The sequence below is a fragment of the Trichoplax adhaerens genome, genomic scaffold, assembly GCF_000150275.1.
Source record: "Trichoplax adhaerens TRIADscaffold_2 genomic scaffold, whole genome shotgun sequence".
Classification (NCBI taxonomy): Eukaryota; Metazoa; Placozoa; class Uniplacotomia; order Trichoplacea; family Trichoplacidae; genus Trichoplax; species Trichoplax adhaerens.
The window spans coordinates 8,248,539-8,273,069 of NW_002060944.1; the positions used below are offsets into that span (position 1 = coordinate 8,248,539).

The 24,531-nt window shown below is 32.4% G+C and overlaps 2 protein-coding genes across 2 annotated transcripts; both read right to left on the minus strand.

The window, feature by feature from the left end:
• Positions 1-4,057: 4,057 nt before the first annotated feature.
• Positions 4,058-6,613, minus strand: TRIADDRAFT_53836 (uncharacterized protein; the record flags this gene model as incomplete). Its single annotated transcript, XM_002110114.1, has 5 exons — positions 4,058-4,593; positions 5,197-5,316; positions 5,402-6,058; positions 6,301-6,445; positions 6,593-6,613. The coding sequence occupies 5 exons, from the start codon at positions 6,611-6,613 to the stop codon at positions 4,058-4,060; spliced, it is 1,479 nt and encodes a 492-aa protein (XP_002110150.1).
• An 8,683-nt stretch (positions 6,614-15,296) lies between these two features.
• TRIADDRAFT_21464 (uncharacterized protein) lies at positions 15,297-24,107 on the minus strand (the record flags this gene model as incomplete). Its single annotated transcript, XM_002110115.1, has 26 exons — positions 15,297-15,363; positions 15,444-15,502; positions 15,639-15,738; positions 15,833-15,924; positions 16,046-16,250; positions 16,507-16,571; positions 16,685-16,737; positions 16,831-16,933; positions 17,039-17,100; positions 17,198-17,276; positions 17,363-17,448; positions 17,539-17,604; positions 17,729-17,819; positions 17,894-17,977; positions 18,080-18,136; positions 18,237-18,289; positions 18,370-18,572; positions 18,670-18,721; positions 18,813-18,934; positions 19,035-19,081; positions 19,168-19,221; positions 19,353-19,397; positions 19,628-19,725; positions 20,078-20,198; positions 21,995-22,144; positions 24,042-24,107. 26 exons carry the CDS (start codon positions 24,105-24,107, stop codon positions 15,297-15,299), a joined length of 2,280 nt encoding a protein of 759 aa, XP_002110151.1.
• Positions 24,108-24,531: the final 424 nt, after the last annotated feature.

The window sequence follows — 24,531 nt, forward strand, 5'->3', positions numbered from 1 at the left end:
GATCGATATCTACTCTACATGAGTAGAATATCTATTTTGTCTACTAGTCCACATCAATATACCATAAAGTAACAATTGATTTCCTTTAACTGGAAATATCTTTTCATTCTTTCAGTATGTTGGCAGGCAATACGATTGATATTTAGCCGTCAATTATAATCAATATCGACTAGACGTGTAGAACTGTACCGGCGTTATTTCTTTTATTATATTATAAGATGATGGCCCAATTTAACTATTTTAAATTTGTAAGATCACTTTTCACCGTAAAATAAATTGTCGAATGTTATAGTGGGAAAGAGTTTGCGTGCTATCATGAAATAGTAGGCAATAGAATCAGTTTGGTCATTATCTTCTAGAAACGCAGTTAGAGATGACATTAATCAATAACATGAATATGCAGTAGGTATGGATAATTGCAAATCTATTGCCTCTCCTCCTCTAAAAAGTTAAGCTTGAACAACTGGTAAGGTATATCCTTACCAAAGATCATCCCTAGGCAATACAGTGTCGATAAACAAGTCGACCTACCTTTGTCTCATCCATAACTTCTTCTTCACCGTTTGGATACCAAGCTGCTATCACTTGGCCATTTTGTAGATGGTAGTGATCAGAATTTTCATCGGAAATATCTTCATCACTGTTATCTGTATCAAAGCTATTGGCAACAACAATGGCAAATTTATCGTCAAGCTCATGCCTGACTAAATCTTCGGTAATAACACGTTGATTTAATCGATTGGATGACATAATCGGATCATTCCTTAATCTTCAATGGCTGACCAGAATTCAAATCTCAATGACAACACTGCAATGTCCAACGTTTCTACAGATATTATCGTCAGTTCACGCCAAAGGGACAAAGGATAGTCGGTAGAATTGCTGTAAATGCTTAACGTGCCTACAAGACAGTCAATAGAATAAACTAATATCGTCAGTTATTATTGCAAGTGGGAAAAGCCCCCAAAAGATGTCGAAATAAGGGCAGTAACCACGGAGATGGCCCAATTACGTTGAACGGGATAGCTTATGCTACCGTAGTATACTGTCTAAGAGTAGACTACTGTAGGCAAGAAGTCACCGGAAACTTGGACCGATAGCATACTGTAGGTATAGCAGGATGCTTCACATGCTACATACTATAGAGGAGGGAAAAAAACTCCATGCTGCAGAATCCATTAGAGCAGAGCACCCGAGAGTCGAGTATTATTTCTTAATTCCTATAGTAAGTAGAATCCTATCCGATTGGATAGCCAAAGTCTTACAATCTTGACTGAAAGGTCTGGCAAATTGTATCATTTGAGACATTTCAGGAAATAATTGGAATGGAAGACGTGGGATATAAAATGCAATCCAAGTGCAGTAGTATGTAAACGATGAATGTCATCTTATTGAGTCTCTTCGTCTACAATCATACTGAAAATGGTGACCAAGGATTAGCTAAAATGTCTATTTTTCTTTTTCTATCTCATCCTTGTATGAGATGACAAGTGACAATAGATTTGCGCACTTGCCAGGATCGAGGAGAAAAATCTCCATGATCGAGACATTCTAGTGTTAGCAACAGACCGGGAAGAATGACCGTAGTTTAACTTCTATCTCTTTCTAACATTAAAATTGAGCATAAATCATGAATATAGACCATTATGGACTGTGCTATCCACCCGAATAGCACTGCACGAAGAACGATATAAATTGAATCAACTCCATCTCATTCATAACAGTAATTAAGATAGATTATCGTGAATAAGAGCCCAAAAATACTGTATGCGTATTTTAACGATATTGGAGTATAAATTGTGAGTATAGGCCACCTATTGCATAATATTATGGACTATGCTATCCATTTGAATAGTAATGATGTACGCACAGTATACCATCATGCCACCGAAGAACGATATAAATCAAATATAAATATGTATCAAATCAACTTCATTTCATTCATAACAATAATTGAGAATATGATAAATTCATATGATCCCCAAAATATTACACACATATTCGAGACTGTGCTATCTACTTGAATGGTAATGATGGGCACATAAAATTATACCTGCTAAAACAACATCAATTAAACTCCTATTAACATTTCATTTAATGTAGTAATTGGATGTATTTATGAGCATGAGCCAAGTATACTGTATTATGGCTGTATTCTCATCACACTTACAATGGTTTGCATAGTATTTTTTCAAATGCTAATAAACATATATTAATCTATGATAAAAAAAAAACTAGACATCATATATTTATCTATGATAAAAAGAAACTAGACATAGGATCATCTTTCACTAGTGACTGGATAAATTTTCTCTCTGAACTCAGACAACAATAAAATTTGATCAAAAATATCCAAAAAAGCATAAGGAGAAAGATTTTTCCAGAGTTAGGATGCAAATGAATTGATAAGACGTAATAAAAATACAAAGTAAAAGCAATTTGATTATACGTATATTCAATTTTATTTCTTGTGCTAATAAAGAGTGAAATGCTCTAAAACTGCTGTAGGTTAACACAGTTGCTGGATTAGTAATAAAAAAAAAGTAAGCTGGTCTGCTGGTGCTTCTAGGTCCTTCATTGTCGGATGCAGGATACGAAAAGGTGATATGTGCTAAATTGACATTACTTTATCGTTATTAATCTAGCAACTCTTCCATAATAGCATGCCAAAAAAGGATATACATACGAGAATACTCAGGCATCGGCGGATGAGCGTAGCAGCAGTGCAGCACAGCCTATTCGTTCTGTAGCTGCTACATCTGGTTTGCTGTACTCAGCTTTGAAGAAGACTTCGTCTTCTACTGCAGCAAGTACCCCAGATTCATAATTTGTATATTTATACTGGATAGGTTAATAACACCTTTACATCGTATGATAACTTGTGCCCATGACAGCACTATTTCAGTAAAGGACGATTAAATAATTTAAACAGTATTTTGATAAGCTAGATACTCCATTATGTATACAGGTATTAAAGACAATTCTACAATTATATAAACGCTACGATGGCATTACCAGTTCTTATTATAGTAACTACTCGTGTAGTTTGCCAACTCTAATTATGTTTTCAAGTGCTTTTCTATCTCGTGTAGGTAAATAATTGTATTGACTTTAGTATTTGTGATGCCGGCACCTTTACTGACAAATAAACAGAACGTAATACCTATCATAGTATGAGACAGATATTACCTATCTATAAAATGTTATCTCAGTAAAGTATGTGTGTAAACTTTAGATATGTTAGCACATTCTAGGCTGTCATACTTTGTTGATATGTAATGCAGTAGATGTTGTATAAAGTAGATTTAAACGTATTCTCGCGTGCATTAGGGTAACTTGCCTCTACAGTATTGATGAGAGATATAATAAAGAACTACACCTAACGAATATCATAGCCGTTCATTTTCTCTTCTACTACTCTCTGCCAATCTATCATCATACCTGAAGGGTCTTATTTTTAAGCTAAACTTGATGAGATTTGATAATGTAATAGCTGTATTTAAAGTAATTTATCAGATTTAGTAATGATATCGATAACATTTATCATTTATATAATCGAGCTATATTAGCAAGCTAGCATTTTACCTCATTAAAATAGGTATAAGTAATATTGACTTGCAAAGTAATTTATTCCTCAAGTATGCGAAGCTAAAGTAAGTTATCCGATGGTTATAGTTTGTACTATACAATTGATTATCCAACTAGTTAAAGACAGACACACCAGTTTAGTTATATCATGATTATCAGTTTATAGTTATATAGATATGTTATACAGAATATAATTATTTAATTTAATTAGTCGTTCATATTTTGATTGTTACTTGCTAGTTATATCAAGTATCCACGACTGTAGATAAAACAATCAAAATATGAACGACTAATTAAATTAAATAATAGTGGATACTTGCAGCAACTAGCAAGTAACAGTCTATGGTATTATCCTTCCCGTAAGTCAACGACTAATAAGCACGTAAATAATTTTATTTGAAGCTACTTTATTAATTCCATTTAAACTAAATATAACTAAATATACGACTAAGGCAAGAGATCATAAGGATCAAATGCTAATAGAAGAAGTTGGAGACAATGTCTGTATGACATGTGGTAGTTTAGTAGTTAAGCCAAAATTTGGGCAAACAGAGGGACAAGTGAAGACTAATTCTTCTGTAGTTTTTGTTAAAGTTTCAATCAATGGTGGACAGCTAATGACAGTTCTTGAAATTGTAGTAGTGGTATAAACTGTTTTCGTTGAATGAATACAGATACTTGACAAACTTTCAAGTGGCTCAGTAGATAAACTTTCCAATTCGATAAAACTAGAAGTCGAAAGAATATCTGACTTAACTGAGCTAGTAACAACAGTAGTAACAATTTCTGGTACAGATGTTTCGGTACTAGTAAGAAATTCTTCACTTTCCTCTGAGGAAAAGACTAAAGATTCAGATTCGCTTTCTAAAATACTTGATATTTCACTTGAAAGAACGGATGTACTTTGCACAACATCGGAACTGCTTACGCTGCTTCTTGTACCAATAGAAGATGATGAAACAACGCTTGTCGTCTCAATTATGCTCGAGATTTGACTAGTTATTTCTGATGAAACAACGCTTATCGTTTCAATTGTGCTCGAGACTTCACTAGTTATTTCTTGACTTGATGAAACGGCCGTTGTTGATTCTATTTCTTCAGAAGAACTTTCTACCTCAGAAGAACTTTCTATCTCAGAAGAGATTTCACTACTGACAAATTCAAATGATGATATTTCGCTTTCTTCGACGATCGTGGTAGAAGGTTCGATAAATTCGCTTGATTCAACACTAGTAGTAATTTCCACAGGAGTTGAAGATATAACCAGTGATTCCACTCTAGTAGTCGTCATCCTTCTGCTTGATACCGTAGAAACTGATCTGCTAAATATGAAAGTCGAGGTAGACGATGATGTCGGTACGCTAGAGGTTTCTGGTACGCTAGATGATGTTATAATACTTGAAATAACGCTTGAACTTTCTATGGAACTTGTAATCTCTACTCAATGATAAAAAAAAAATGAATGTAAACTCATTCTACATATTCGTAAATTAGGCGCGCATATTATACTATTTACTGAGTATTCATACTATCCATCAAGGCAAAATCTTTACATTATCACAAATAACTACAAAAAAAGCGTAGACAAAAATACAATCCATTATTTACCATCTTCTCGACTTGATATCGGTTGAACGATAGAAGTAGTACTTGGCTGTGGAATGATAGACGATGTTTCCTTATCACATTCAATTTTCTTATACCATGATTGACAGTTCTTCAAGGTTTCTATTACGGAGAATATTAGAATGTCATTGCATCCGAGATGTTTATTCTAAGGATAATCTAGGAAAGACTTGAATATAAAACTTACTTCTTGATCCAAGATAAACCTTGCATATTTCATGCCAATTTAATTTACGATACCATACAGCAACTTGGCTAAATTTAGCATTTGTCGTTGTTTTATGGTGAATCGATCGCCCAAGTAAAAATTTAGTAAAATTATAATGCGATGGAGCGTAATGGTATCGGCTAACTTCACATTCTTTTGTGTTCACAAAAAGACGAAATTTTTTAAGTCCGTTAAAAGTAAAAAGAACATGAGCCCATTTGCCTATAATTCTAGACGGAATCGTGGAGTAGTAGATAAAATTGCCAACGGAAGCAATAAAGTAGGGGTGTTTGCCGGAAAATAATGCGATTCTAAAAAAATCTTTTAATCCGCCAGCACTAACATAATAACCATCATTATGATAACCATATCGTGCGATCATCTTGATCCATAAACTGACGGTTAAACCGTTAGTACAAAGTGATAAATTTCCTAAACATTCATTGGTATATTCACCAAGATGCACCCAGCTTTGGCCATCTGTACCAATACCACCCGGTTGAGGAGGGCATGGCCATAAAACAGCAGCATAGTGTTTAGCTGTACCATCATATTGACCGCAGACATTCTCAACTGTTTTACCGTTCTTCAATTTACTTAACGGCCAAAATTCGTCGGCTCCACAAAACCAATTTTCTATTGATTTCAAAGTAGAATTCAGTTTAAAACCAGTTAGAAATATAGTTTACTGTCGTTTTTAATTAGTATACTGTATAGTCTGACAGCCTCCAAAAAGATTACTTCAGTTTTTATTAAAGTAAATTTATTGTTAGATCCTATATTATTATTAACTTTAGATAAAAAAATTTAAAGAATGCGGAGATACAAAAGAAATACAGTTAGAGATCTACCTTGCTATTAAAAAATACAGAACTTACTTTTACCCTTGTGGTGATGATAATAATCATCATAAACCCAGCCTGGAGGATATGAATCGTATGACCAATGCGAATTGTGATGATAACCGCCATAGCCATGCCCGCCCTGATGATCATATTGATCATTGCCGTGGCCATATCCTGCCTGACATAGCAAACTCGAACCTAAAATTATAACAAGCTTGATAGAGATATAAAGATTGTCAATATCGCAATCGATTATAGTGAATAAATCAGAAATATTAGTCGCTATTTAAAATGAAATTGAGATTTAAAAATTACGAAAACTTACAATTGAAGCTATTTTCAGCATGGTGGTTGGTATTTGCCGAGAAATATCTGCAGCGATAGAGGCTGTTATTATATCAGCGATCGGCGAAAAAGAAGGCTGGTTTGCTGTTCTCACGCGTTTAAATCTACTCCTTGAGGGCTTCACAGTACTTTATTTGATTTTGAATCCGTCAACTTTACAGTCAACATCGTGCGAGATTTTATCCTATTATAGACGGTATAGTCCGTCCTGTGACTGATTCATTCTTGAGGTAAAATTTTTAGGACACCTTCAAGATGAAAGTTAAAGTTGAAAAAGATAAAAATATTTTTAGTAGGTAAGATATCGTTAAACTTTTCATCACTATTCGATAAAAGAAACTTTAAGCTAGCTGTGATTGCGTTCATTTCCTCAATCATGGATTACCGCGCCATTTAAATGAAACTTTTTGATAGCTTTTAAACGAAAAAATTATTGTCGTTCTAAATAATATCGCTATTACCTAATATGTGAGTATCATTTAGGCAATAAAAATGCCCTATCAAAGCGTGTCAATTATAAAAAATACTTACGTCATAAAATCAACAAATCAATACATAAACGCAAATAACCAAAGCTGTCACAAAGTATCCTTATTTGCCGGATTAGGAGGTAAGCAAGCAATCGTAAGCTGAGGCTTTGCCAAACCTTTATAAGCAAAATTATCACGTGGAATAAGAGTGATATGCCAAAAATTAATACAGTTCGATCAATAATATCCCGTGCATAATAACCAGATTTCATCACGCTTTCATAACTTCGTGATTCTGCTCTCTGACGTCGTCTTAGTTGTTACGCAAAAGATCTCGTCAATGCAGGATAAGATAGAAGTAACCTTACGGTGGTGCTATATTTTGAATTTATAACTGGATAGTAAATATTGAACATGGCAAGCCTGGACTAAATTTAAACGCCTTCAAAATGATGATCTTAGATCAATAGCAGGATATAGGAAGGCAGATAATGTATGTGCACTACAATGATCCATTTCACTGCAATAATTGCCCAACGCGCATTAAAACAAAATATAGTTTGTGTTGAATTCTTTATTGCTCACGTAAGGAATCTAGACCACCTCAACGAATGAAACAAACACCCCCAAAAATCTTACAAAGGTAGTAAAGATTATATCTGTTCCGTAAGATCTTATTCACTCCCCAGAAATTTCGGTTCATGAGCCGTTGAAATATGGGTGGGTAGCAAAGCTACACTGCATCCGATGCTCGTTACTGAAAAGCCATTTTTTGTATGCACCTAAAGCTATTTTTAATACTGAATACTGGTTAGATAAGAAATTAATACTATTCTTTAGAAAGTTGTTCATTTTGGTGGTAATGCTCACTATAGTCATGCTCACTATATATAGATAATTAAACTTGTAAAAGTCAGAATGTGTTATAGTTTAGTAATGATGAGATTCAGATTCGAAAGGGTGCGGCTACTTTGCATACTTGTAAAATGCGCGAATATGTAAACGACAGCAACATGCATACATAAAGACTTACATCTAGCTGTAACATGAGAATCATTTGTAATCATCTGTCGAACTACTTTTAGATTCCACTTATTCGTAAGAAAAGCAGAGAATGCAGCACCTGATCCTCGTATTAAACATTATTTTATAACGGCTACTGTAAATTGAACATGAATTGCCATGTGTGCAATTGGCACCAAACTTCAGAAATACTTGATCATTATTTTTTTATTTCTATATGTTGAAAAACTGAATCGATTATTCGTTTGTTTACTTCAACTGAGTTATCAATACTAGAAGTCCATGACTACTATAAGATTAAGGATATCAAGTCTTAAACATACTTATCAATATGCAATATCTTCAGTGGATGTTGCTTGCGGATAGTTTAAACTACTGTACCGCGTTTAAATAAATCCAAACAACGAATTATCTATTTATTGTAGACTATTAACGACTTCATTTTGGCCAAATGCGGTCATTATAATTTGACTCTTCAAGTTTAAATCCTTGGTGAATATTGCTCATTTCAAAGCATAAGAAATACGAGTTATTAATTTATTAAATCAATTTCCAATCGGATTATCGCGGTAAAACACTAAAAAGCGCTTTAGTCATACGGCTGCATTTCGTCCGCCAGAATAGTTAGGATAAAATGTGTAAAATAGATGTCGTACCATTTCTTGATATTATACTTCAATCAAGGCTTAAATTGACGACATCTGTTTTACCATCTAGGTGTACAGTACTTTACTGTATTATGAACTAACGTTGGTATTGTACTGTACTGTACAGTACAGTACAGTACGAGTACAGCTTTATACTGTACACTGTAGTGTACGCGTACTGCCACTAGACCAGAAAGGTTTGGTTCGGTTCAACACCTTTGTGATCAGTCTGCCACTGTAGCGATTAATGGCTCAGTTGGATGAAACTGGAAAAGGATATGATGATCCGTTGTCATAGCTACGTCGATAATATCTTCACTAGCTATCGACCCGGTGCTGTCGGCACTCTGGACTTGGCCTGAGTCAACTACATATTCCTTTACTTTTCAAATAGACTAGCATATACGTCACATATTGGAAGGCTATTACCGTCAATTTAACTGACTGTGAGTAGAAATTGGTATAACTGGAGCTGTTATTTTCAATCCATCGACTAGAAATTGTTGCTGTAGAAGATTGAAAACGATCAATTTCCATTCAATTAGAGTAGCAATACTGTAGAATTTCTATCATCAGATTGGATTGCCTAGTGATTTATTATGGCTGATAACCGAGTCCAAAGTGATCCAAATGAATACGATGAGAATTTAAATCAGGGTAACGGTAATCTCGATAATCAATATGGAGATGATCCTGTCATAACCAATGAAGATAATGCTGATGCAGAGGAGTATCATCAATTTGATCCAAATACTGTCCTTACGGATAATCACACTATCGATGAAGATGAAGAATCAATCAATGATGATAATGAAAATGACGACGGTGTTGATTTTGCTAATAAATCTAGCAAGCCAAGTAGTGCAGAATTAGTGGAATATCAACCATCCAGAGATGACGAAGACTTAGAGGAAGATGATAACATCGATGATGACGATTTAGACGATCAGAGTGAAATGATTGTGTTAGATCCTGATCATGTAAGTAGTAAAAGTACCAGTGTACAGTATTAAAAGGAACATTCTACATAACTTATATTAAATCTCCGTGGTATACAATTCTAGCCTCTCATGAAAAGGTTCCAAGCTGCTTTGAGGAAGCAATTAACAAAGCAATACGAAAAAGTCAATCTTGAACTAAGAGAAATGGTAAGTTTTGATAAACATTGTTAGAACTAGCAGCTAAATTAAAAAATCTTCTTTTCCCTTTTATGAATATTGTATTTCTACAAGTTAACTATTAACAGTTGGACACTATCATGATGGTGCTACTAAAGAATTTGCATTGTTATAATTTATAATAATGTACCTAGTGGCATAACGATTCTGTCTTATGAATGTTACATTAAATAGCAAGAAACGGTCAAAAAGAAGAAATTACAACGCGAAGAATTAGGTGTTTCACTATACAATTTACAACAAGAGTTGGCAAAACAACAAACCTCATTAGAGAAAGAGCATGACGACTTTAATCAGCTATACAAAAATAGACAAGCGTCCGAGACTGATCTTAATGAAACTAGACAACAATATAAACAGCTAGTCGATAAACTGGATCAGTTAATTCAAAAGCGTAAGTAATTTATTATAGATAACTTAATTACCTGATATCTGATGATACATAACTCAATTTATTCCATAATTTTTACTGAACATCTTTACTACCGTATAATTAAAATGATCTATTTTAGGAGATCAATTGCAAAGTGAGATGGAGAAAACTGCAGCACAACTAACTTACATGGAGAATGCTAAACGCGATATCAAATCCGATATCGCCGTAATGAGGCGAGCAGCAGAAAAAGCCAATGAAGAAATCAGTAAGGCAGAAGAAGAAAAGCAGCAACAAGTAAATTATGAAATTTAGAAATTTAGTAATTCAGTAACAGAATCAGACGTATTAAGTTAACAATTTCTTTTTATTACGTGATTAGGATTTATTTATTAATCGGATTACTGAAGTTATACAAAAACAAGAAGAGAAAATTAGACTATATGAAGCTCAATGTAAAGCACAAACAGAGGAAACAAAAGCTGCTCGTACTTTAGTTTCTGATGCAACAACTGAAATTGAGGTAACTAGTACACATGAGGAAGAAGAGTTATCACCGCAACGAACACAACTTTACTGTCAAAGTATCTTTATCTTAATAACTTAAAACCAATTATTAATTTCAGTCGATCAACTTTGAAAAAAAACAACTGATGCAACAGTGGAACAGTAGCTTAATTGGGTTAAGAAGAAGGGATGAAGCGTTGGCTGGGCTTCGTAAAGCAATCGAGTAAGCTATAATTGAAAGTTACATCGATAGATGGAAATAAAATTGAAAAGTTTCAATCATTCTAATAATAATACATTAGTTTTCGTTAACTAATTGCATTTTATATAAACTAATCCAACTATTCTTTATTTATAACTTGACACAAACTTATAGCCTACAACAACAACAATTACTTGCTTACGATACTGAAATTGCTGTAACGAAAAAATCAATTGAAAAAGAGCAGAAACAGAATGAAGGGTTAACGTTAATAAATAATAAGAACGAAGCTGAGCTAATCTTAGTCAAGAAACAAATTACAACTAGTCAGCAAAAATTAGACTCGGTTAAAATTGATTACAGCAAAATGAATAGAACACTGCGTGAAATAGAGCAACACTTAAATAAAGTTACTGCGGTAAGTTAACTGCCTCAAAGTCCTCTTTTAAGGATTAATGTAAATTGATAATGCTGGATCGCTCATTTTAATAGTAAATTTAATAAGTTAATCACTAAAATTTCAATGTAAACGTTACTAACGTATAAAATGTCACCTTTACTTCGAAAATATTTCTTGCAATAATACTAAACTTACTTTATGTTGGAATGTCATACTATTTTTAGGATGTAGTATTAAAGAATAATGACTTAATCGCATTAAGAAAGAATATTGAGCGAGTCTATGATGACAAAGTGAAATTGCAAAGTGCAATTGAAAAGGAATTATACTCGCGGCAGACCATTGATAAAGCTTCAAAATATTCCAAAAAAGTTACCAGTAAAATAAGGCAAACTTTGATGTCTAAGGTATATTTTTTATAAGCCATATACTTATAACATCAGTAATTATTTAGAATTACGAGTACATAAATTTTTATACTTTTAGATCTTAATATTGTAAGAAGCAAATCACGATAATTCATTTTTATTAAATAAGTGTTCATACATCTGATAGATTTATCAATTTTATATTAGTATCTATATCATTATTCACTACTCAAAACTATGAAACAAAAAGCTATACTTTTGCTGCAGTATGATGACAAATTTTTGCTATATCTTCACAAATTTTCCTATAGGAAAATGAAGTTGCTGCTATCGAAAATGAAATCAGTCATACTGTATTATCTACAGTTCAATGTAAGAATCGTCTTGAAAAATCAAATCAACAATTAGATCAGTACAACCAAGAAATACGTGAAAAGAATAAATTGATTGGTAAATATGAAAGTTCAGTTAATGGTAGTAATGCCACCATTGAAAAGAAGCAAACTCAAATTGATCAATTAAATAAAAAAATTGAAAAGATATTAAGCAGCCGTGAAGGTGGTGGTGAGGAATTAGGCCCGCTGGAGATTCAAATTAAGACATTATTAAAACAAATTGAAAGCTTACATCAAGAGAATGAACAACTGAAACAATTCTGGTTACGTGGGCAAAATGAATTAGTAAAACATACTAAAGAGCGCGAAGAGCAAGGGGATGGTGTTGAATCACTAAAAAAACAATTTACAGTATTAAATCAGAAGAAATTAAGAATTGAGAATCAAATTCAAAGTGAAGAGAAAGAAATTGCTGAAGTCTCTCATAGCACACGCAATTTACGCAATGAAATGATTAAATTAAATATGTTAATATCCAAAAAAAATAACCAACGTGAAGATATGGAACAAAGCAACATTCTAATGGAAAGTGAATTTATCAAAGCATTAAAAGAAGCAGAGATAGCATCTATGGAAATGGATAATAATTTGCAAATGTTAAATGAAGAAAAGGAGCGTTTATTAAGTAGTCTTGTTGAAGCTGAGCGACAAATTATGCTTTGGGAAAAGAAGACACAACTAGCTAAAGAGATGAGAGCAGCTGTCGATTCTGAAACCGGTCAGGGTGAAATAAAAGCAATGAAAATGGAAATTCATCGTATGGAAGTTCGCTATGGCCAATTATGTCGACAACAAGAGAAAATGATTCAAGATATGGAGAAATCAGTATTTAAACGTGAGTGTATTGTAACGCGCAGTGATGCGCAAGCTAAGACCGGACGTAATGAAAATACCAAGAGAGCATTTCAAAAGAATTTAGTTGAAATCAAAAAGAAAATCAAAAAAACTACCGAAGATGTAGCAAATGGTGATGGCGAGCTCAAACGATACCGTGAAATGCAAGTACAACTTAGTCAAGGTCTCGAAAGCAAAAAAGAATCATGCCATACATTGCAGCGTTCGATTGATGCAGTTGAAGCAGATGTAGATCAAATGGCTGAAATGAAGCAAAAGGTAAGAAAAATTAATCAATTGATATTTTCAATATCAGAATGAAACCATATATAATGCTCAAAATTCGAAATTGTTAAAGTATATACGTTATAAGTATCAATTTACAGTGGCTTTATATAGGATCAGTTTATAAATTTTACAATTTACAATAATCGCTCTAAAAATTATAATCCAAACTTGTTAATTAATCTATGTTCTGCAATCTATGAACGCTGCAGACATTTGCTTAACAATATTATATTAAGATGCTTAATTGTAAACAAATTAGTTTTAACATAAATTAATTTTTGTCACATAATCTCTTCAATACCAAAAAAAACGTCTTCATTCTAATGATTAGATACACAAAAGCAATAATTCCTTATCATTGTATCTCTATTCAGCTGCTGCATCTTAAAACTCTTTACATATTCTTAATAGCTAATATTTTGCTAAGTTAAGCTTATAAATGGAAGATAACGCTATAAGAATTATTATCTTTTATAACAGTACTACATAACTTAGTTTAAAAAGTAAAATCTAAAAATTGTCTTTTTTTATTTAATTTAAAATAAGAATTTTTCGGAAATTCTGGAAGGCCAACAACGTGTTAAATATTACCAAGAATTAAAAGATGGTAAATATCGTATGTTATGCAAGACACATGAAGGTATTGATAACGAATGGCAGCGTCAACATGAAAAGACTCAGTCATTAAATACTTTAATCGATCGATTAAATCAAGAGTATCCCTATGCACAATCTTCGTTACGAAAAGTGACACAGATGATATCTAATAAGATGACTACCTTGTATTAGTTACTTTATCTGAATGAAAATTACTATGTCCTTTACCGCTGTTAGACTGTAAGTACACTACAGATTGCGAATACTGTATTTAGTTACGTTTTAATGATGGCAAAATTTAGAATTAAAATTATGATAAATCTGTCCAAAATTATGACAGTTTGTAATAACAAGATACATTGTAATAGTTGTTGGCAACAGTAAATTATGATTTCTTTATAGTATGCGAGAAATTTTAATGCGTAATTTGACATAATAATATACCAATCTCGTTTACTGTAATATTTTGATTTCAGTTTAGTTACACTAGAAACTTCGATTAATATACTTGCACATATGTAATTGCAAAATATGTATACTAGCTTATCATGAATTATTTCAATATACGATTTAGGTATAAAATAATACTGTTTTCATATTGTAATTTATTGGTCAGCACACTGATAACGCTAAAAGTCGTAGCTGTGAATAAAATGTAGCAGGAAGCTATGGTTTTTTATTTGTAGCGATTTAACGTTTTACAACATTTACGTTTTTACAAGCAAATATCCGTATTTTTTAACCGCTTAAGTGCCAATATTGGTTATACATACAATAGTATTTTATTTAATCTCCTTAAGTGTAATCTAATACTATGGTAACGACATCTTACTTGAGCAAATAAAAGTCTAACTCAAAAGAAGCTGATCTTCGTAATCGGTAAATTTGTAGGTGATGCAGGCGTATTGATGTTGTGCTACGCTATGTGAGAAATGCAAAATGGTACTAAAGTATTTTAGATCAATATAGCATACTATCGTATATAAAGATAAGTATCATCATTTAATAGTGTATGCTGATACTTAGTAGGCTAATAAACCTGCAAATATCATAACAGCAGTTATTTCATTCTAAGATTTATTGACTGTACATCACAGGGATTGTTAAAAATTGCAAAATGTCATATACGCTTAATGTTACAATTATGACTTTTCGCTCTTTATACATTTACTAGTATACAGCTAGTAGTAACGAAATCTATTTTCTGTATTTATCGTAGTCTCTTGTATCGGTAGATGTAATTATACGGTATTATTAGCAGCACATTTCGATATAATACGACACAATATATAGCTTTTCTAGTTACTTGATTAAGATATAAATTCTTTCACAATAGATTATTTTAAAAACAGGCTGCGAAGTGATAAACAACGCCAGTTTGTTTCCCAATAAGAGAATCAAATTAGTGAGTTCGCTGAATTTCAAACAGTTTGACGTTAGTGTCGTACCATATAGGAGGATCGAAATTTCTAACAATCGTAATGCAAACATTAATAAGCTACAACGGATTTTAGTGTGTTTTTATGAAAAATAATAATAGCATTCATACCTTAAGTATATAATGCCCCACATGTATGTTCGAAACCACATAGTAGTCGCGCTGTTAGGCTATTAATAATACAAAGGAAAATATAAGTCAGTCAGTGGAAAATTTGAAATAAAACATTAATATGGAGTAGTAAATTTACTTTTAATCATTTTACTTTAGACAAATACAGCTTCGACAATAAAATCCTTCAAATACCTGATATTTTCTTATCAGAATTGGATGGGGAACTGGCAGCAATCCCACAAGCGTACCGTGCTGTAAGAACTTCAAAATTTCACTTTCATCAGTTAAGCCCCTAATCAAAATGATATTGTTATGATCATTAAATTAAAATCGAGCTAGCTTAATGAGCAGATCAAATGGTAATAAAAAAAGGGTGAATAACGAACTTATCAATGCAAATTTTCTCCACTTGCGGTACTAATACTTGCAGCATTCGCATGATGGTTTGTAGAGGTAATTTTTGCTTCCATGACAATACCTTTGTGTGTACATAAAAATTAAGCTGAGTAACTAATCTCATCGGTTTTAGGCATTAATAAAAACAGTTTAGTAAATCTCCGTTGTTGTGAAGAAAGAACGAAAGTAAAGCCGATTTTTACCCATTCTGGAGTTGGAGTAAAGTGTCCGTCAGGTGATACACTATCAAATCTCGGCGACTTCTTTATTTTCTTGGTTTTCTTCTTCATACTGGCAGCGCCAGTTTTGCTTAACTCATCATCGCTCGAAGTATCAGATTCACTTCCACTAATGTTATTAGGATCGGAGGCACTTTCAGTGCCGCTCTGATACTGGGCTACTGATATGCTCTCTATATAATCAAACATAGGAGTCAAATACAAAAATAAATATTTCATCACTGAACGACCGGTAGTCTACGGTGTTAAAAGCTATTTTGCAGTAATCCACTTAAATTATCAATTTACCAATTCCAGAAGAAAGTAAAGTTTTTGTTCCGAGAGTACCACTTGCCCCTGCATCACTGAAATTTTTCATTACTTTAATATGGCTCTTAAACGCAAAAAAATGAATGTTTATAAAAGAAATTTATTTGGTAACTTACTCTGAACTATCTTCTTTCTTATTGGGTTTAACTACAGTCGAAGGATCAGTAGGTAGATTGGCCAACTAATATGTAAATGTAATATGTTTATAAGTACATGTGTTATAAGAGAAATTAAAACTTATGAAGGTATGCTGAAATTGGTGAACATAATAAAGAAAACCATTTTGATAATAACCTGATGAAATATATTTCTCTTACGGATTATTGTGTATACTAAATGGGAATTACCTGCAAAGAAAAATCGCCAATATGGGCATTAATAAAAATTCGAAATGTATTGAACTAAAGCGTTAGCTACTAGTTCGTATTTGCATTAATTACCATCAAACTGATACTGGATAATATTATTGAATACTTCCAGTAAAAAGAATATCAAGTGATGATTGTTGTTGTTACTAAATAAAAACCAGGGTGTTGAGAAAGCCTATCAAACATATTGCAAAATTAAAATAATTTAATCACTAAATAGCTTAATATAGCGATAATTTCAAATAGAAGATTAAAATAAAAGTGCAACCAGAAGACATACCTCTAGCAGATGAAGCAATTTGTTACTAGCAACAATTGATAAAGTTTTCGAGTAAGGTGAAACTATGGCCGAATAAAATATTACCATATAACGAATCAGTTTTATGTAATCAAGTATTAATGAAATTATGTCGAATAACTAAAATGATTACTAACTTACCATTAACAAGGACGGTTAAAAGGCAATCAAATATAGGTGCTAAGCGTTGATGGCCAGTAGTAATTACTTTATGAAATACCTACGTAAGATTAGTTGATAAAGGAAAGCTGCAATATATAGTAAATTTTAGAATAAATTTGTTCTAATCATCAATTTAGAACTTACAATTACTAAAAAATCAATATGTGTGCCATTAAATACTGGTAAATCCATTGGTACTTTAGCTGAGAACGGCTTATTTAAGCGAACACCTGCATAGAAGGTTAAAAAATTATTTGAATTAATTACTTTAATTAGCTTATTTGATAAAACGGTAAAGTAATTAATATCTACTCTTTTACCAAAATTTCTTTCACCGCTCAAAAGTAATAAAATGAATACTCCAATATGCATTAAGCCGATACGAGCTATCACAATTAAATAAAGAAGAATTTTAAAGGATAAGATTTAATCCAATAAATTAATAATTATACTTAAACCATCTTTATAATCTGCATACTAAAGATATCGCAAGATTTTTATGTTACTAACCTGGATCACACCTAGCATCATTCAAGTAATATAGGATTGGTACTAAGATATCTAAAACGTCACTACTCTTAAGTACATAGTACAGGAATTTCTGAAAGAATGTAGTAAAAATAGATATTAGACTAGCAATATTATCGCCCCTATTACTGACAGTCATCAACAGACCTTATTACAATCACAGACTTTCCAGAGAAAAATTAATAATTCTTGATAGAAACCTATCTTCTTGCACGAATTTGGTAGATAAGTCTATTAATCAATAAAAGAAAATGATTTTATTTCAGTTATGCACTACATACGCTGTCGTACTATTTAACAATAATACTGAAATGATGAAAGATGCTTTCTTACTTGCAGTAATGGGTTATTAAGTAATAAAATTATACCGCGTAGAATGAAAGTAAAATCCTATAATCAAAAATTTCAGAGTTTATTTTGCATATAATTGCTCTTTAAATACAAAAACATGCAGTAAAACAATTAGTATTTTTCAGGATTTTAAGCTGACCTCTTCGCGATGTATTCGTGATAAATAATTGCAAAATAGATTATCGTTTATTCCTGCCTACATAGTGAAGGTTCGTTAAATTTAGATAAATAAAGCTGTACCCAGATTTTGTGCATACACAACTGAAGGATACTTACTGTGTCATGTTCAGCACTTCGATCGATAGTGATAGTGGAAGGTTCATGATCGAGGACGACAACTAGCAACTGGACAGCAATTTCGACCAACGGTTCTCTTGCGTCTTGAAACATGAGATGATTATAAGGAACTCCATAACCGACGGGATCATACGAGCAGACGGTATTTAATAACGACGTAAATAAAGGCAATGCATGTCTTAAGGAAATATGTAAAAATAAATCGTTAGTAATTGCAAAAAAATACGTACAATAACAAATAATAAGATTGAAGTACAATAGATTATCGTAGTTACCTATTATTCGTCGATGTAAAGTAATCCAACCACTGGTTATTTCCAGAATCGGCTAAGGGCGGAAGTTGTTGAAATAATAATTACGAAATTCATGTTTCCGAGAAATTTTACAGTTGAAAATAGTATCAGAAAGATTAACGTACCACTTGGTAGCATATACAATGATTCAGAAAAACAAGTGAGTAGCAGCTTCAGAATTTCTGTTCTATTTCGATCAAATTGAGGATTAGCTGGCGTTGAGGTAGCAAATCCAACTCCAGCCTCCCTATTTGTAATGTTAAAATATTTAACATTAATGCAAGTTTAAATTTACCGATTGATAAGTAACTATACATCAAATTTTTTATATCACAACTAAACTATACCAAATATATTCACAGCTGTCAATAGAAGGCAGATCATCAGGGGTCTCCTAGTAGTTGATAGGTGTTATAGTACAACGAATAAGTAATCCTAAAAGTTAAATATATCATTACCGTAAGAAAGTACTATAATTACCGGGCCAGCTTTCTTATGTTTGGGAACAGTAAAGTCTGGACAGAATAAGAGATCCTAAAATTTTGAATGATAATCATTAGTCTGCGTCGCAGGTTGGTTACAACATTCAATGATATAAAGTGTGAGAGAAAGCGTATTTCAGTGAAGGTAAAATTATGATTAATTATAGATAGATTATTACATACCAGAATGGCATTAAGTAATGATTTCGCTAATGGTTGAGCTCCATCCTAATCAGAGAATACAATAGTATGAACAACAGAGGTGTTTCACATTGTACGAATGTTTAAGACTTTCAATATACATGTAGATGATATACTTACAGAGCCTTCAGTCATATTTCGAACCTCAGGTGATCCATCATCATCCTAAAGCGGAATAAAAAAGTGATAAATTACATCTGGTATAAGTAGCATAGCACTATAATAACGATCTTATTTGATTTAAGAATTCCATTAACCGTATTTGCTGGAACTGAGGACCAGAAAAATCCTCGCCAATCACTGTCTTCGAATATGTACGGCAAAATTCTAGTTAATAGCCTACAGCAATTCAGTACTGTTTGATATAAAGCACAATAATAATTAGTAAATTTGAATAAAACATAGAAATTAAATTGATTCATATGCATATGACCTATTTACATCATTTAATAATTTTGATAAATGAGCAACATGGTGGCATAACTGAAGAATGACTTTGTAATTACGTAATTTTATGAGCACTTTAAAGATCAAATTATAATTATCAATAGCTATGTTATCCGTTTTATTCAGAAAGTTAATCTAAAGAGTGAGATTAATAGGATGCCAAGATTGCTCTTCAAACTACTACAAAATCTTATTCAAAGGTAACTATTCAAGTGCAACTACAAATACAGTAGGTATTTATTATTTCTTAAATAAAGTACTATAGATTAAGAGGCGGTGTATTAAAATAGATAATGCCTTTGTTATATATTTCTTGCCTGTAGTTTGCTCCTTTGGTGTTGAACAAGCTGTCATCGAGGCAGCCACTAATTTCTCAACAGCCTGTATATTCGAAAAATAATGACCCAAGATATTATAACTTATAAAATAAAATGGCATAACTTGATTATTACGTTTATATTAATGAGATTGACAAAATATGATAAACACATGATGATACGTCAATCATTTTTAATTTTTTAACTTCTTATTATGTTCCAGGATGTTACAAATTTATAATTTCAACTTTTTGACCTTAAATTATGGATTTTCAAAGTTAAAGCTACAAAGTAATGACTTAGTTTCCTTCGTTAAGATACATGCTATTATACGATCAATTGTATAATTTCAGTATTCTGCAGTAGAAAGACGGTGTTGATATTTTATAAGATCTTTCTTTTGAACGGTATAGCCTATATGCGAGGAAATAAATCTAGTTTGCAAATGCTCATTACGATAACAACTTTTAAACAAGTTATTACATATGTAATTGCAAAAATTTATTAAAACTGTATCATGGAATGACATAACTTTGATGGTAAACGATACTTTTATCAGGATGATGAAGAACTAGAAATGTCGGACATGTGGATAATTAAACCATATGTTTACGGTAGCAGTAGCCTCAATACGATCGATTTCCGCATACTCGTACAGTAGTGTAAATTGATTGTTGCTGATACTATCCTGATCTTAACAATACGTTTAATGATGAAATGAAAGAGTGATCCAACGAACAGAGTTCGTAAAGAATATATAGTAGCAATAACGACGACAGTGTTTTTTTTAGTTGAGTATGAATTGTAATCATACGATTGACTGACGATAAAAGTGATTAACCAAGTATTATTGATAAACTTACTGCTAGCAGTTAATGAATCTATAGCACAAAAATGTTTTTATGATATAGTCAACTTTACCAGTAATTGATTACTATACTATAGAATAATGGATCCTATCATATCATTCATTAAGATATCATTTTTTGATACGGTTAAGAGTATACTCTAAATAAAAACACGGCATATGCGATCGTCAATGCAGAGTTATTGTTTGCCGTCATCCTTTCACTATGTTATTATTTATGAAAAATTATAAATTTATTACTCCTTAAAGCTAAAAATATAATTTCTTTCTTCATTTTGAAGAATACCTTACAATAATCGTTGGAACTCTGCTCGTAAACATACTAGATACTTTGAAAGTACAGCTACAAAGCATAGAATGGAAAAGCTGATTGCTAACAATTGCAGGTATTAAGGAGCGTCCACTTAACATTTTCTATTAGTAAGTTTCGCTAATGTATTCATAGTCATCTCGTGGTACGAAGGGATTATATTACTTAGTCTTAAGCTAAGTTACAGTATATAGCTCGGCCAAGGCGTATTAACTACCTAGACTAGATTATTGTATTGTTGATGATGATGCTGTCGGTAAGGATACGAAAGGAATAAAGTTTTAAAGACTTTCCATTTTAAAGTTGAAATAGAAATGAATAATAAAATCAAATACTGCTAATAATAATGATTTATAGAATATACCCTATTCACTGCTAATACTCGTAAAAACTAGCCATAGAACCACACAACTATGAAAAATTGCAAAATACGTCAATGGACATAGAGACACCGGTTGTGACCATACACTATCAAAATTCAAATTTTATACAGTATTATAAGGAAAGGTTAATATGTTTTTTAAATTCTGGGGATTTAGAAATACTATACCAAAGGCTTTACACTACCATAACAAAAGCTTTATTACTTAAGCTTAAAAAAACTTGAAGAAGTTATAGTGCAGATGTTGCTGTTTCATTAATAGCGCATAAATTTGTATAAACACATCAATTTTCATCCTACCTTAATCGAGAGTGTAGCTAAATTTGACGGTGCTTCATCTCTTAATGTACGAATCTCTTGGGCTGTAACTAAAGTGAAAATGTCCTGTACAGAGGCAATCGATTCACTCCAAAATTGATCCCAAAAAGCATCGTCATTAGCATCAATTGGCTGTCAAAATAAAATATATAGTATGTTATTATCAACAGGAGGTGTTAACCAGCAAACAATATTTAGATCAATCAATTAATGAAAAATCTAAGTTGATTATGTGAGATATGGGGAAAAGATACATCATTGTATAAGAAAATGTTCCAAGAAAATTCTAATTGTAGGAAAAAGTAGTTGTCATCTAATAATTTGTGAGTAGTTTTAATATCTTGGATCGAGGTCTGGATACAAACTGCAAACAATTCAATTTGATCCTAGTTGACTTTCCATTTTGTTTCCAAGGATTAAGCTTAAACAACACCAAGTATGCTTATGAAAGTGTGTTTTGTCTGGCATACTGTACATTATAAGAAATAAGAACAGTAGTTCCAGGCGAATATTTAACTGTGCTTTAATTATAGGGCCAATGTACATGTATTTCAAGTTCAATGCAGTTTTCATGTTGTGATTTTGCTGTCGTATCTTCAAAAAACAGGAGCTTTATTAAAAATAATTCGTTGTAACGAGTATGCAATCATGCGCGTCTTGTTTCATTTACTTTACTGAGATTCTTACTGTAGAATTCCTATTTCGTACAATCTAATATTAAAGAATTGATTGCTTATATGATTCGATCATTATTATACGCGTATACTGCAATGCATAAGTATATAGTAATAACAATACTGTACAATAAAAATAATAAACTACAGTAATTTATCATTGCTTTCTGTACACTCGTTCCCTAATTCAAGTGCCCCAAAATAGGAAATTTTAACATGAGGAATAATATTACGATCTGAGACGAAAAGGAAGTATACGCTGGTCGATTCCTTGGAATTTTACTATTGTTAAAATTAAGAACAACAATAGTTTAACAAGGCCAAATAAAATAACTTTACCAAAGGGTGAGTAAACCTACAGTAAGTCATAACGTACGGTCAAAGTATGAATATTGGTATGTACACACAGTAGCTCAGTTAGGGAACATTCTCCATTCTATTAAAATTTAAAAAATCGATGAATGTATGTATATTCACTCAATGCAAACATGGTTTGGATTTATGAGTCAGAGTAACAAGGATTGATAGTTCACGGTAAGGAGATTTGATATTACGATAGAGTGAATATCCAGTAGGAATCATGATGATCAACTGTATCATCGCCGTGTGTCGTTGATTTTATATTACAGTATTTGATAACTTTCCCAAATAGTGCAGCACTGTAGTGTAGATTGCTTTTCCTATACTAATTAATTCATAACAACAGCTACCACACTGTAAGCGTAGACAACCATGACTCCTTTTGAATATTTACTATCATTGCGTAGCATAACATTGGAATAAAATATACTGCAAAGGAAAATGTTATTATTCCATCTCTAAACTGAATGCAAGATTTGTATTCTATCTGTATAAAATAAGAGTCTATTTTTTAATCAATATTACACACGAAGAATAAGTTATTTTCTTGTAGGGCTCTTTCACTGGATATGAATGAAAGCTACTCGATGGGTCGACCCTATCGCAGAAATTAGATGACTCTGTTGAACTACAAATACCATGACTAAGCGAATATGGATCACCATTTCCACTAGTCATTCTATCTATTTTCAAGTCTATAACTAAATTGATTGTTTCAATTCATCTTTTGACCACTACAAGAACAGCTGTAAATGATTTGAATAGTCAAAGAAGAGAGAAAAAAAAAAAAAATCTGCTATGAGCGTATGGAAAATATGTTGTCCACATAGACTCTATACTGTACAATGGCATAGTGTACTGTATCAGTCATTGGTGTCAGTCACTACAGTGATGAGTGATTTCCTTTTTGGTCAATTTTAGATCATTTTGACACAAAATTTGAACTCTTCTCTTGGATGGAAATGGACAGAAGACATTTTAATTGATTGCATTACCATTGTTTTGGTGGTTAGCTGAACGATAGCCTTGCGAAAATAGAGTTTGCTGTCTGTGCCACCCATGATTTTCTATCTTTCAATGTGTCCTCCAGTGAAAACGAAAATGTCAATGACCACAGGAGAAATGTTCCAGTGTACAGATTCGACTGTGAATACATGTACGTCAATAGTGCTGGACGCTGAGTGTACCGCTTTATATCAAGCGATGTCTGTTGAAGCGGTACAGTACAGTACACAGACTTGGTATTGGTGCGGTCATGTTGTGACTTGTGAGTTACAGTATGCCTGCTGTTGCGCAACGTTGCCATTGCAGTGTACTGTACACTGTACACTGTACACTGTATACAGTGTAGTGAAAGTCATACAGTACAGTACAGACATGTTTCTACAGTACACAGGACTGACCAGATCGCTGTACTGTACACTGTACACTGTACTCTACCATCGACTCAACTTTTTTCCTTATACTGTACTGTGTACTGTACAC